Here is a 13,620-nt window from a genome sequence, read left to right on the forward strand (position 1 = left end):
TCTGGGGGGTTTCACAACTATTTTTTGTACTTAAGAATGAGCCACTCTCAGGAGGTTTTAATTTTTATTTTACTGATGATATCATTTATAATGGAGGTAAAACCAACTGAATTAAGGATCTCGACTGAGGCCCTAGTTGTTTAAAGGCCGGACAACTTTATCCGGTGGTGGATAAGTCGCTATCCAACAGTTTCAATCTGTGCAAAGATTTAAGTATTAGCTGGCGTAACTGTGAATGTGCATACTCTCTAAGCACATCTAACTAAATTAAGGCGTGTTGGAGAACCTTTGTCAACGTTTAACGCCAAGTGTATTTTACACTCTGGATAGCGGCTTATCCGCTGGATAAAGTTATCCAGCTGTGGCCAGGGAACTATTTGTAAGCCTGTTGAATGGTTGCCAGAGCGAAGCTTAATTAAACGTGGGACCTCTGTGCAAAACTCCTACCTCTTGGCTCTCAGAGTGCCCCTTTATGAATTACCTTCAGATGAGAAGATATTACAGATATTTAGCATTACTTTTACAGCAAATGGCAATTAGTGTCAGGCTGCGGGAATTTGCGCCATGCTCAGAATCAAAGACACGTGTTTGCGGATTTAAAATCAGTCCTTGTCTGTTAGCTGGAGATAACGAGCAACTTTTCAAAATAGAGAAAAACGCTTGAATGAAAAATTTTTCATGCTTTACTTTTATTAAAAGCATTACTACTTAGCATACAGTTTGCCTACCTTAGGAATGAGTGCTTTCTAAGGTTTTAAAAATCTGGGTTAATTTTTGCATTGTCTCAGAGGAAGGGTTGACAATCCACGCGCATTACGGAAAGCCACAGAGCAGATTGGCCCTTTATGTCCTCAACCAGTTGAACCTCGTTCCCGAACACGTGGAAACGAGGAGTCTTTACAACAAAACAAGACAACCGACTACGGAACAAGTAAGCATTCCATGGCCATCTGATTTTTTTTGTTTTACTAAACACCCTGCCTCGGGTAAAGTTCCGAGTGATTGAGTACAAGAGGCAAAATATCATAAGCTTTGTTGCTAGAGAAATCTGAACAGCCTTTGTTAGCTTTAATGATTGGAGTAATGTTCTCCAGATAGTGTTTGCGGTAGGTAAGATGAACGGTCGAGAAAAGGACTTAGAGACAATAATTGATGATCAAAAGGAACTATGTGATATTGGGAACCGAACCCACGACGCTCCTCAAGCCATGGTGAGCAAGGATTATCTGTACATATCGTGAACATGGCTATCAGTGACCAAAACCTATTCAAATTTCTGTGGCAACGAAGTTTATGATAATTTGCCTCTTGACTAAAGCGGCGTAATTAATGCAGTCGCATAGGCAAATCAATTCAACAATATTATCCGGATCATAACTGATAAAAGTGACGTGCATGTACGTACATACAACACTGAATCCAAGCTGAAAAAGGATATGCAGATATAGTGTAGTGAAATTAAAAAGTCAAGTCAAGTGAAATGAAGATATGAAGGAAGTGAAGTACAGTTGTTAGTCACCACTCCCCCTCGTGCCTTTTCAATAATTCGTTTCTCACGCAGTTTAAAATCAGTTAAGAAAGTGACAAATGCCCCTGTCCAGAAAAAGGACTGAGTGCAACACTTGCTCTTGGATGAAATTCAAGGACAGGAAAAATGGATCAAGTTATGCTGACAACCCTTTTTTTTTTTTTCAAACAGGGAAAGCTCCAACTTTGGGTGGATATTTTTCCCATCTCGGATGGCAAACCGCCTGCTGCAATCGACGTTCAACCAAGACAACCAATTGAGTAAGATTTGTTCAAAGGTGTGGGATTGCAGAAAACCATCTTGTATCTCGTTTGCACGACATTAAAAAACAAAAGAGCACAATTGTATCATGCCCCGTTCCTTTCAAAACTGAATTTTTCGCAATCCCACACCTCACTCGATTCGTTTGTATTAGTCGCGTAAAAGAACAGTTCCCCTTGCCCCATAGTTTTTTAAAATCTATTTTTAGTTTCACAAAGCTACTTTGAAGTTCTCGTTCCCAATGCCACGCATATTTAAAATTATTTCATTACTGGCCAATCAGGTGTCCCTCTGAAAATAGCTGCGTAGCTAAAATCAGACTGCTTAAAAAGCTATTATTGGAACAGGGCCATGTATGGGGGATCCGTTCTCTTACTTCATTAATTCTCTCTTACCACATGTCATTTCCTTTTTTTTTTCTATTCCTCCTAGATACGTGCTTCGTGTTGTCATCTGGAACACAAAAGACGTGGTCATGAATGAGACATCAATCACAGGCGAAAAAATGAGTGACATTTATGTGAAAGGGTAAGGAATGTCAGTTAGACTCATGTATGCGGGTGTATATATAATATTATCTTCGATTTAAGGCTAAACATGAAAATGTAGAAGAAAATCAGCAGTCCACAAATCAGCAAGGATGCACGGCTGGCGTAGTGGTGAGAGCACTCGCATTCCACCAATGTGGCCTGGGTTCAATTCCGATACTCCGCGTCATACGTGGGTTAAATTTGTTTGTTCTCTGCTCTGCACCGAGAGGTTATTCTCCGGGTACTTCCGTTTTCCCCTCTCCTCAAAAACCAGCATTTGATCTGAATTGCGTTAATTTGTTGATTTCTGTCTCCAATTAGTGCCGGCGCCAGAGGACTAGACACTTAAACAAAGTTCCTTTCCTTTTCACCTTCACAAATGGGTTTCTTAAATTCCTTTTTTAAAAATTCCGCCGGTCCAGATTTAGCGCGTGCTTTCTCCGCCCCATTATGACTGAATGCCTCTGGGTCTCCAAGGATTGGGGTCACTATCAGGAATGTGGGTCAATACCTCAAAGTGCCCCTAATCTCTTTGTTTTAAATTCGCAGCTGTCAAATTACATTATCACGAAACACACATCTCAACAGCCTTGAAATTTCGATTCTAACAGGTTGCTTAAGTTGCGCAAGATTGACCAATCTAACAGTCACGTGTCCTCTGACTCAGTCAGTAACTTAGGGATAGACCGATGCCTATTAACAACTCAGTCTTGGCCCGGTCAGATGACTACTAGTTTAGTTTTGAGCGGAAATTAAGTCGTACTTACTTAAGTTCTACTTTATATCACCAAAATGCTTCATTTTGTACTCATTTGTCTTTGGTATTAGGTGGATCGATGGGATTGACGAACCTCAAGAAACGGACGTCCACTATAGGTAAGGAAGGAATCGCTTACTATACTAAAGCTCTTTTTGATCGGGTCCGCGTTCCCGGCTCTCGCCAGTGTCCATCGAATCCTACTCAGATCTTCTGAATTCAACCTAAACAACCTCTGTAGCAGCAGGGGCACCTTGAATGTACGCGGTTACCTGCGAAAACAAAACGATTGGACTCTTCGCGAAAGCTAAATAACTGATAGAATCGAAGAGGAAACTCGAGTTAAGATGGGTAACCTGATTTGAGCATAGTTAATGCATGGAGATGGTTATGAAACTTGACAAGTTCCTTTGTTTCATGTTTTTGTCCGTATTTTTGGTCTTGACCCTGCACAAAACACACCTTTTTTTGAGAAGATAACCAATCAAATCCTTCGATTAAATTATGCGCACCTAATTTGTGAACCCGTGCGAAAGCGAAAACAAAAGATTGTGCAGGGTCACGGTCAATTCAACATTGCCGGATTGCGACAACATTATTTTCTTTAAGGCTTTTTTTTATTTTTACTTTAAGGTTTCATAACCAGTCCCTCGATTAACTATGATTTGAGAGAAAACTGTCTTGCAAATTGGGTTGGGCATCAATTTCAGTTAAGATCCCGGAAAAGTTTTGTTTCGCAATGGGCTCATTACCCAGTGTCCGAATGTCGTCGAAATCGATTGATTACTCTGTTGCACGATTCTCTGTGTTTTGCAGATCCATGGACGGAGAAGGAAACTTCAACTGGAGATTTGTATTTCCTTTCAATTACGTACCAGCTGAGAAGAAACTTGTGGTGTCCGAAAGGGTTAATAGGCTGTTTTTAAATTGCTGTTTAGAAGTGAACTCTAGTTAAACCCATTTTAGGGAATCAACATGGTCAAGTTGGCGAAAAGTCTTGATTTTACTGAAAAGATATTCAATTTCTTTGTTAGGAAAACTTTTGGAGCCTTGACGAGTCAATAGAGAAACTCACACCACGGCTGATGATACAAATATGGGACAATGATCTGTTATACGATGATTTTCTCGGTATGTTTCGATGCGAATTATATGTTCTTGTATAAACGGATAGTAAATGTATAACTGTTACCATTCGTAACCAGTTATAGAAAATCTATAGAGTCGAGTTCTGAGGACTAAAAGATCATCATGTATACCTTCAAAATCAAAGGATCAGAGGTACGATTTCCGTGCAGTTTCATCACTAGACATCAAGGTACGGCTCCGTGCGGCAATGAATGCAACTTTTCCGCACTGAGCAGTCGCAATAAGTTTAAAGGCCACTTTTAAGGACGTTCGCGCAAAAATCTTCCCACAATAAAATTTGTTTCATTTCTCTAATTGCTTATTCCAAAAATGAAAAAAATTGTAGGGTTACCAACTTTGTTTCAGAGAAAAAGGCAAGGAGCAAAATGCCTTAATTGCGATAGGTATGTCATCATAACGAGACGTAGCCTCGTCTGTTCATCCATTCAAAATCATATAAATAATACGTTAGAGTGAAGGTTTCTGTGCATAGAAATATAGGAGTGGGTTTTTTTAGGGAATTACATGCCACTGGGGATGTCGTAAACAATAGAGTTAATCCTCAACGAGCGTTTTCGCAATCGCTACCCGCTATAATCACTTTCGGAATTCAGGACACAAGGAAAGAAAGACTTACAAAATGATTACTTCTTACATTGTGATTCTTATTATTTCATCATATTGTTTAGATTGTAAGAAGACTAAGTACAATACAATAATTCATTAAACTTTCCCAGAGGGGCTTTTCAGAGGATGATCTAAACGGGTAAAATAGATGTCATGTTGCGAAGCTCTTGGAAAATTGTAAAAAAGAAAAGGCGTTATCTTTATTTGGTTCGTGTTTTGTATCATATCTCTCCATTGCCGTAATTCTCATCCTCTGAAGTGTGGTTTTTGTGAAATATAATCCGTGGCTGTTTCCTCATAGGTCAACATTATTGAAGTGGATGAGGAAGAGTATTTCTGCTCCTTTTCCATGAAAGTAAAGGAAAAGAACTTCAAAAACATGCATTCATTTTCAAATAAGAAGTTGGTAGCGTAATGAAAACATTAAAAAAGAAACAGCTCTATTAAATTTACGCAACGTCAAACAAACAATGCAAAGACATTTTTACCAGTTGATAAGTCGAAAGTTATACTTGTAGGGACTCTTGAACTCGATCTGAGAGCCTTGATTAAACCAGCCACCAGTGCTCGCTCTTGCAAACTACCCAACACCACAAATCCTGCGCCAACAATGGATTTGTTTAAACAAAAGCGTTGCTATGGCTGGTGGTCCACGAGTTCATTGCAGTCAGGGACGTTGAAAGACACGGTAAGTATGATTGGGATATTCGCCAAATCCTTAGGTCAGAAATTTCGCTGCACTACAGCCGTGCTCACCTAGGTAAACGTACCTAGAGTTTTATTCTTGGCTTGCATCCACGTGATGAGGCGGCCATGTTGGTACATGTACAAAACAATAGAAAATGGCCCCACAAGTTTTGCATAATAATAGAGTCAAATTCCTAAAAGACATTTTACTGCTTTGTTCTGTACACTAAAATGGGCGCCGTGAAGACGGATGCAATCGACCATGTTTTCTTCTTTGTTCAGTTGTTCGAGAAATCGTTTTTGTAATGAACGTTGGTAAGATCGTATCCGTTAATTAGTTGAGCTCATTGAACAATTTGAAAGGACTGAGCCCGAAAAATCCAGGCTTGAACGGGACTCGAACCCATGACCGTGCGGATTGTGCTGCACTTGCTCTGCGAAAACGAACCGAGCTATCAAGCCCGTTGAGAGCCTGGGGGTCCGTTTCTCGAAAGTCCCGAAACTTTACGGGTATTTTTGGGGTGTCGCAATTCCCTCTGAATCTCAAGAACGGAGACGATTTGGGTCGTCAAACTTAACAGTCAGTTTGCTTTTTGTTACCTCGAAAACAAGTTAAAAGATCGGCTTTCCTGAACAAGCGGTTGGCAGGTTCACAAATTGCGTTTCGGGACCTTCGAGAAACAGGCCCCTGGTCAATTGCGACTTCAAGTTTATGCTATGCAAGGTGAACGAAATGATTCTTTTTAGAATATATGAGGTCTCATCAAGATTCCAATACCCAAGATTGAGAAACTGAAATTCTTTTGCACCCACGTGACACGGCGGCCATGTTGGTTGGTAATACAATACAATTTCTTTTCGCAGAATTTGCATAATAATAAAGTTTAGTTCCCAGCGGAGAGACAGGTTATTGTTCTTACCAACCAAAATGGCCGCCGTGACGTCAGATACAAACCGAGAATAGGGTTTGTCAGCGTCAGAAGAGTGTCTATTTTTAAACCGTGACGTTTTTCGGGGAAGTAAACAATAGACCAAATGTTGCACCGTGGATCAAAACGTTTTATTTCCAAAGGGTTTGAATGCGATACAACATTGAGTTACCCGATTTGGTCTATGGTCTATTTTCCCGCAAAACGTGGTTCTAAAAGTTGATACTTTTCTGACGCTGATGGGGACTGGGCCAATCTGGGTAAATCTTACTCCTTTGTGACGGTCTCTTGGTGTCAGTTTAAGCATAGAAAACGTCATATTGACCGAATGCATAAATGGCGGCCAAAAATGTATTCTTCTGTTTATGTGCTGAGACTCACCAACCTCCCTATCAAGCAACATTTCTTTTGTATTTTTTACATGCAAACGACGCTAGTGAGGCTAATTAGCACATGAACAAAATAATATTTTTTTGGCCGCCAGGATAATTTTCTGTCAAGGAAATAAAATTAGCAAGTGTAGTTATATATGGAAATTCTTTGTTTTAATCAATTACCAGGGTAAAATCGAAATGACCTTGGAAGCTATTCCAAAAACGGAAGCAGACGTCAAACCCGCCGGTCTTGGGCGTGACGAACCCAACAAGAATCCAACTTTAGAAGAACCGAAGTAAGTTTTACAGCGAGCGCAGTTGTGCGCAGTCGAGCTCTAGTTGTGTCAACTTCTGTATTCTCTCCAATACATCTTGAGCTACCCTAATGTCGGTTGCCGTTCTCATAAGCAAAAGCACATTCTTGCGAAGTAGTTCCTTAACTACAACATTCATTGCCAATATATACAAATTATGTTCCCCGAAATTTCGTTCTTTTTTCCCGAAGAAGATTGAGTCGTTGAAGTTGATTGGACAAACAACATACTCCGCAACAATTCCCACAGAATCGAACACAGCAATCCAGGTTGGAAGCAGCAGCAAATCCACCCCCTCCCACCCTGCCGTGCCCTCTAAATTTTAATACTCATTTCTCACCCATTTCATAGTCGTCCTCCGACTTCGTTTCCATGGTTTACGTCACCATTGAAAGCTTTTCGTCACATCATCTGGGGAAGGTTGAAGTGGTACTTCTTTGGTTTCCTCATCCTGCTTATTTTAATCTTATTGGTTGCTTTCTTTGTCTACGCAGCACCGGTGAGTCGTAACTGTTTTTTTGTTTTAAACGAAGCGAAGGTCGTTACATTTAAAGGTAGCTTGCCAGGCAGGAGAAAAGATGACTTTACAACTAGCCTGCGTAGCTGACGGGATTGTAGGAGCGGAAGGGAAATAAAGAGTGGAGCTGTGAACTCCCCATTGATTCTCCGCGTCCCGCGTCCCGCGCTAACAGTCCTGCCAGCTTGGCAGGCTAGACTTGGATGGGACTCGAAAAGTGCAAACCTTTTTTTTGTCGTTCGAGATAGATCTTTACTGATTTTTTTATTCTTGACTTGTTGGGTTTTCTTTCTCTTCGTTGGCTTAAGATTATTTCATGGAAACATTTTCAACTGACAAAATGAAATCTCCATCAACGTTTAATCCAGAGTTTGTACAACCGTTTTGTTGTATTAGACGAGTTCCAGTTTCCGGATGGCTGAACAGCTTTAAGCTTTGGATTGGAGTCAGTGAATAAATTAAGATTACAACCGCCATTTTCCAAGATGGAAAAGAAAAACAAACGTTTTCACGCCGTAGCGGGCAGCCTCTAAGAATAATAGTGCCAGACAGGCGAAAACCCGAGATTTTGTGCGACCACAGAATTTGCTTATGGCGAAATGGAGCAATAGTTTTAATAGTTTTACTTAGTGCTTCTTTCCTTCCTTTTTCGCTGTCGTAACTTGGCTTTCCTGTCCAAACGTAAAATTTTAAGAGAGGTGACATCAAGGTGTCGCACTCCATTCCCATCAAAGGTTAAAAGTTGGTATTATTCCCCCACCCCGACCCCCTACTCATGCAAGACCCCTGGGACATCATTAGGGAGCTTAAGCAACGACAACGGCGACGGCAACGAGAACGTCACAAATTTGCATATTTAGTGGGTAAAAACAATAGCTTTGCACGCCCTGCACGTGTTTTTCACTTTTGTTCATTTCTTTGCCGTCGTCAGCAAAACTACAACGTGAAACAGCCAAATTTGAGGTTTTATAGACAACGTCATTACTTGATTGAGCGCCGTTCCTACCAGCGTCATTTTTGAGAAACTACCACACCCCCGTCATATTAAAAAGGTTGAAATAGTAACGGAGCGATTACAACGACGCGAATTTTTATTTTGAGACGACGTTCTCGTTGCCGTCGCCGTTGTCGTTGCTTAAGCTCCCTATTAACACCTTGTGGGGAAACACTCCAACAAATGGTTACAAGGTTACAACTGGCTTAGTTAGAACATTAAAAAAAACTTTTCCTTCCTTCCCTTTCCCCTCCCGTTCAATGTTGTTCGCAAAAATGGGCACGTTCTGCTATGAAAATTGCATGAAGAGGCGGGTGGGAAGATTTTTCAACACAGAGTCCAAGGTTGTGGACCGCCATTATCCAAGGGGGAGAATTTGATAGTGTCGAATGAACGAACAATATTTATTTCCCAGGGATACACCATGAAGAAGCTTTTGGGTGCCTGAACCGCGCTGGTCACGTGCTGGAATTGCGAGGAGACAGATCAGACGAATAGGAAAGCTTCCGCCACTTCGAACTTCGATTATCATGGGCACGTCAACAAGAGCCTGACATTAAGAAATAGTTTTAAACTTTTTTTACGTTGGAAATAACTTGAGGGATTATGAAAAAACATTACAAAAGAGTGGACGCTTGAACAATACGCATCGCTATTTACGCCACTTTCGTCAGCGTAGTATCTAATATGCGACTAAAACTTGCCTAAAACTGGAAGTTATACTCAAATGAAAGCACTTCAATTGAAGTTTTAAATCCCAAGTCGGTGGCACAGTACAAGTCTCTGATAGATTAACGCTCGATTTTAACGACGGGAAAATAACCAAGAATAACATCATCTGTAACTGCCATTTATTATGCAAGTCATGAGCTGCTTGATGTTGTAGCAAAATCAGTTGCTAGGACATGCTTTACAGTTAACAAGGAATTCAGCAAAGCTTGTGTGGGAAGAATTCAGTTTATTGGCCGAAGCAGAAAATACCAATTTTGAATAAGCATCGTTTTTATTTTCTCTTGGACCATTATAAGTCTCAAGAGAAACAAGAAACAATTTTTATTCAAAATTTGGGTGGACAAACAGAGTATAATGGTATTTTCCTTTTGGACCATTTGAGCTGTTATGGAAAAGTTTTTAATCGACTTGGAAAATGTCGAAGAACTGTTTCGTGGATTGGGGGAGCAAAAATTCTGTAGATGGCATTTCAGTCCCAACGCCAACAAACAGCTTGATGCCTTATCACTTTTCGCTTCACGGTATTAACTTCACCATCCCCCTCACAGTGTCACCCAAACGAAAACGATCCCTTCCTCTCCCCTCCAAATTCTCAAAAGCAACTATTCTGTTATCTCTTCTTTTTCTTGTGTTTGGCATTGACCGCTCCCCGCTTGGTTGCTCGCACCAAGCCCTTGAATTGGCCGACCATTTTTCTTTGTTTTCTGTGCAAAAGAAAGAAAGAAAATGTACTTGTTGATCTTTAACTTAGATTCCTTTCGCGTCTTCTAAGGCGCACAAATCTAAAGTAAGTTCGTACCGAATGGTGCCGGTTTGATCGCTCGCGCACATGTCACGTATTTAAAGGGAACCTCCACTAAAACAATAATATAACTTTAAAATACTGAACATAACGCTTGTCAACTCATAATGCTTACCATGCGTTTGTATCCGAAAAAAAAAATTTCAAAAAAGCTTGTTTTTGTTTTCAAATTTCGCGGGCGCTGCCATTTGAATAATTGTGACGTGTAATGGTTGCCTTACTGTTTCAAAACAAAAGCTCTTTGAGTGAATACAATAAAGCAACCATTACACGTCACATCTATTCAAAATGGCAGCGCCCAGGTAATTTGAAAAGCAAAAGAGGCGTTTTTGACATTTGTCTATTTCGGATACAAACACTTCCATTTGGAAAAAAGATCGAACAATTGTAAACATTTTGCTCTTTTTTTTAGTGGAGGTTCGCTTTAAGGCTGATTTGCACTTACCAAGCATCGGGCAACCCCACACAGACCATTCAAATATCATACAAGAAACGAGCGCATGCCATTCGCACTGCGTTTATCCTTTTTCATAGGAAAGCAACCAAGACCTCACCATGAGAAAACTGGTTTTCAATCACAATCAAAGTTCGTTACTAACATAGACCTCTTTCATAATGGCGGTCGAATAAAATGTTCTTGTGTTTAAATGCTAATAAGCCTTTCTAGCCTCGGTACGACGATCAACTGTCAAAAGAATATATTTGTTACAAAACGAGGGCAGTAGGTCTAATTAACATAAACACAAAAGAATGTGAAGATGGTCCCCATTTATGATACTGGTCTACAACGTTTTGCGGATTCGACTTAGGTCCCGGTCACTTGAAAACCCGTAACAACAATCTTGTCAGAATAACAGTTCTTCATTCGCGCAGTTGAAGCAAGCTAATTCAAGATTACCGTGTTAATTTGCAGTTTTAGCTTTGAAGGAATAGAACAGATTGGAAAGTAATAATAGCCGTGATGAGAAACAAAAGGGACGATGTTCAATTCACATTCCCAATACTGACGGCCAAAGACCATAGACACATCTCTGAGTTCAAGTCTACCAGCCTACTACTCGCCAATGAACACACAAGGCGAAATCAAAAAGGGGGACTTACCGTTTATTTAGCGTTTTACGTTGGAGAGGCACGTAAGCGAACGGATCAGGCTTGCCCTTCTTCCTCACGTCCCCACCCGCCTTCTATCAATGAAGAAAATAACATTTTCTTTCAATAAAATGTCCAAGAAAATGGAGAAACAAGATCGGTCGATCCGTTGCGGTGAATCGGCGCAGTCAGATGGTGAGTCCTTCGTTCGTTTGGTCGGTCAGCCGAGCGGTCTTTCCTTAACTGGTAAGCTCGTTTAGGCTTTCCTTTGTTCGTCACGTCGCACAGTCGTTTGCACAAAGGCAGACGCATCTTTTTAGGAGTCTTGTTCGATTTAGTTTGCAGTTTTTAAATACCTTTGCTTTGAACTCCGCTCCAAATGCCTTTTCACTCTGGCCACGTTTTGAAGAACGCCCTGGAAAACAAACATTAGCTTCAACAGGAGCCCGTGACTAGAAGCGCACATCTTTGCGCACCGGCGTTTTTACAGACGGAGTTAAGGCGCTGTTACACTGTGCAACTTGTCTCGCAACGCCATTGCGAGACAAGTTGCAGAAACGTTGCGGAAAGTAGAATTGAGTTCTACCTTGCGCAACGGTTGCAACGAATTTTTTAAGCATTGCGCAGTGTAAAATCTGTGCTGCAACTTATGTCTCAACGGTTTGCGGCACCAGCCAATGAAAATGTTCCTTTAATTTCTGTGATCATTGAAACGAGACAAGTTGCATGAAACGTTGCTCAGTGTAACACCCGTAAAAGAACTTGTTTTTGTAATGTTAAAAACGTTTGTAGAAATGGCGTTGCGAGACACGTTGCACGAAAAATTGCACAGTGTAACAGCGCTTTTAGTTTTAGATTGATTTTCCCCCGAAACCAGACCTTTCCAGCTAATCACAAGTCTTGCATGAGAAATAAATACCCATGGGATTTAAAATGATCACTCGTGAAAGTCAAACCTTATATAAGAACTGGCCTAAAAAATTGCTTGATCTGTGAAAATGCCGTTACAAAGACCTGCTATTGGAGATGTAGGCTTCTGGTTATGAACACAAGGGTTGAACCGTTTCTTTAAAAAAAATATGTATTAAGTCGATAACTACGCTAAGAAATATGAAAGTGCCCTAACAAACCTTTATCATTGATATCATCCTCATTATCATCCACAGACGATTTCCGTTTCCTTTTACGTGAGGATGGACTCTTGCGGAATAACAAAAATAATAATCAATATCATCATTCTTGCTTGATAAGGGGCAATGAGCATTTAAATTCATAACGTCAGCATTGTGCGCGCAAAAGATCTAAATCGTTAATTATCTGACTTACATCTTCTATGTCCTCATCGGAGTCTTCAAGATCTAGAAAGAAGAACAGCGAGAATTAGCAATATTACTGACAGTTTCAAAGTTAGATCATGTTGGCATGTCATTGTAGTAGTCCGCTCTTGCAATGGGCATCCAATCTCTCCTCCCAAAGGAAATTCGTGGAATGAAAAACAATCGTTCAATTTCGACTCTCGCAAGATTGAACAGTCGTCGAGTGTCGTTCATACGACGTCAATCATCGAGGAGAAGAGATTGTGTAGTGAACCCTGCTATGCACGTTACAAGGTAAGTGACATCGGGGCCAGTAATCTACGCGTTGCCCTTACGAGGGTTGCAATGATGTTTAATGAAGGGGTTACATTCTGAAGAAACTATGCTTCTGCGTCGGTGGGAAGCGAAACACGAAAATTTGATTTATCGAACGAGTTGATAAAACGTAAATTGTTATTACGCATGCGTCCTGCGCATCTCGAGATACTCGGGTTTCCTACGGTTGGTGCTTACTTATAAAAAGGTAGGTAAAGTCAGCTTACAGGCCTAGTGGCCCATCAGGCCGGGGCTTATCCCCGGTTTCTGTAGCATGAAGCGACTAGGAGTATTTCTACTTCCCCCTGGATGGGATGCTAGTCCATCGCAGGGTTACCCCCAGCATTTCGCTGGTACGCATTTATACACCTGGGTGGAGAGAGGCACCGAGGGAGTTAAGTGTCTTGCCCAAGAACACAACACAATGTCCTCGGCCAGGTCCCGAACCCGGACCATTCGCTCCGAAGTCGAGCACACTAACCATGAGGCCACCACCACTTGCTTATACAGGGATTATTTTATGCGGTTTAAAACTTTGCGGAGAAAGCAGAACTTAGCAAGTGGTCTTGGTATCCAAAGAGAAAACTGGGGGTATAAACATGCATTTTTCAATTAAGCTTCAATTTGGAAAAGAACGCCATACATTAGAATTAGTAGGCACCGTCTTTAACGGCTCGCCTTCAACCGACAGGCTTTTCGACCGTTTGTTTTTGTTATGGA

General features: G+C 40.9%; 2 protein-coding genes across 3 annotated transcripts in view; one reads left to right on the top strand and one right to left on the bottom strand.

Annotated features, from left to right (window-relative positions):
• The window catches only part of LOC138043760 (myoferlin-like), a 69,594-nt gene extending 60,009 nt beyond the window's left edge, over window positions 1-9,585 (top strand). Inside the window, exons 51-60 of the mRNA XM_068890179.1 lie at window positions 789-931; window positions 1,700-1,788; window positions 2,222-2,317; window positions 3,148-3,195; window positions 3,893-3,983; window positions 4,111-4,207; window positions 5,350-5,519; window positions 7,008-7,117; window positions 7,487-7,634; window positions 9,062-9,585. Coding sequence (XP_068746280.1) covers window positions 789-931; window positions 1,700-1,788; window positions 2,222-2,317; window positions 3,148-3,195; window positions 3,893-3,983; window positions 4,111-4,207; window positions 5,350-5,519; window positions 7,008-7,117; window positions 7,487-7,634; window positions 9,062-9,094 — 1,025 coding nt within the window. The 3' untranslated portion in view covers window positions 9,095-9,585. The remainder of the gene's footprint in view (window positions 1-788; window positions 932-1,699; window positions 1,789-2,221; window positions 2,318-3,147; window positions 3,196-3,892; window positions 3,984-4,110; window positions 4,208-5,349; window positions 5,520-7,007; window positions 7,118-7,486; window positions 7,635-9,061) is intronic.
• Window positions 9,481-13,620, bottom strand: part of LOC138043761 (RRP12-like protein) — a 43,489-nt gene continuing 39,349 nt past the window's right edge. For both annotated transcript variants that reach the window (XM_068890180.1, XM_068890181.1), the window contains exons 37-41: window positions 12,596-12,627; window positions 12,400-12,469; window positions 11,626-11,684; window positions 11,282-11,364; window positions 9,481-10,082 (exon numbers count right to left, since the gene is read on the bottom strand). In XM_068890180.1, the coding sequence (XP_068746281.1) occupies window positions 9,989-10,082; window positions 11,282-11,364; window positions 11,626-11,684; window positions 12,400-12,469; window positions 12,596-12,627 (338 nt within the window). In that variant the 3' untranslated portion in view covers window positions 9,481-9,988. The remainder of the gene's footprint in view (window positions 10,083-11,281; window positions 11,365-11,625; window positions 11,685-12,399; window positions 12,470-12,595; window positions 12,628-13,620) is intronic.

The sequence above is a fragment of the Montipora capricornis genome, chromosome 3 (assembly GCF_036669925.1).
Source record: "Montipora capricornis isolate CH-2021 chromosome 3, ASM3666992v2, whole genome shotgun sequence".
Classification (NCBI taxonomy): Eukaryota; Metazoa; Cnidaria; class Anthozoa; order Scleractinia; family Acroporidae; genus Montipora; species Montipora capricornis.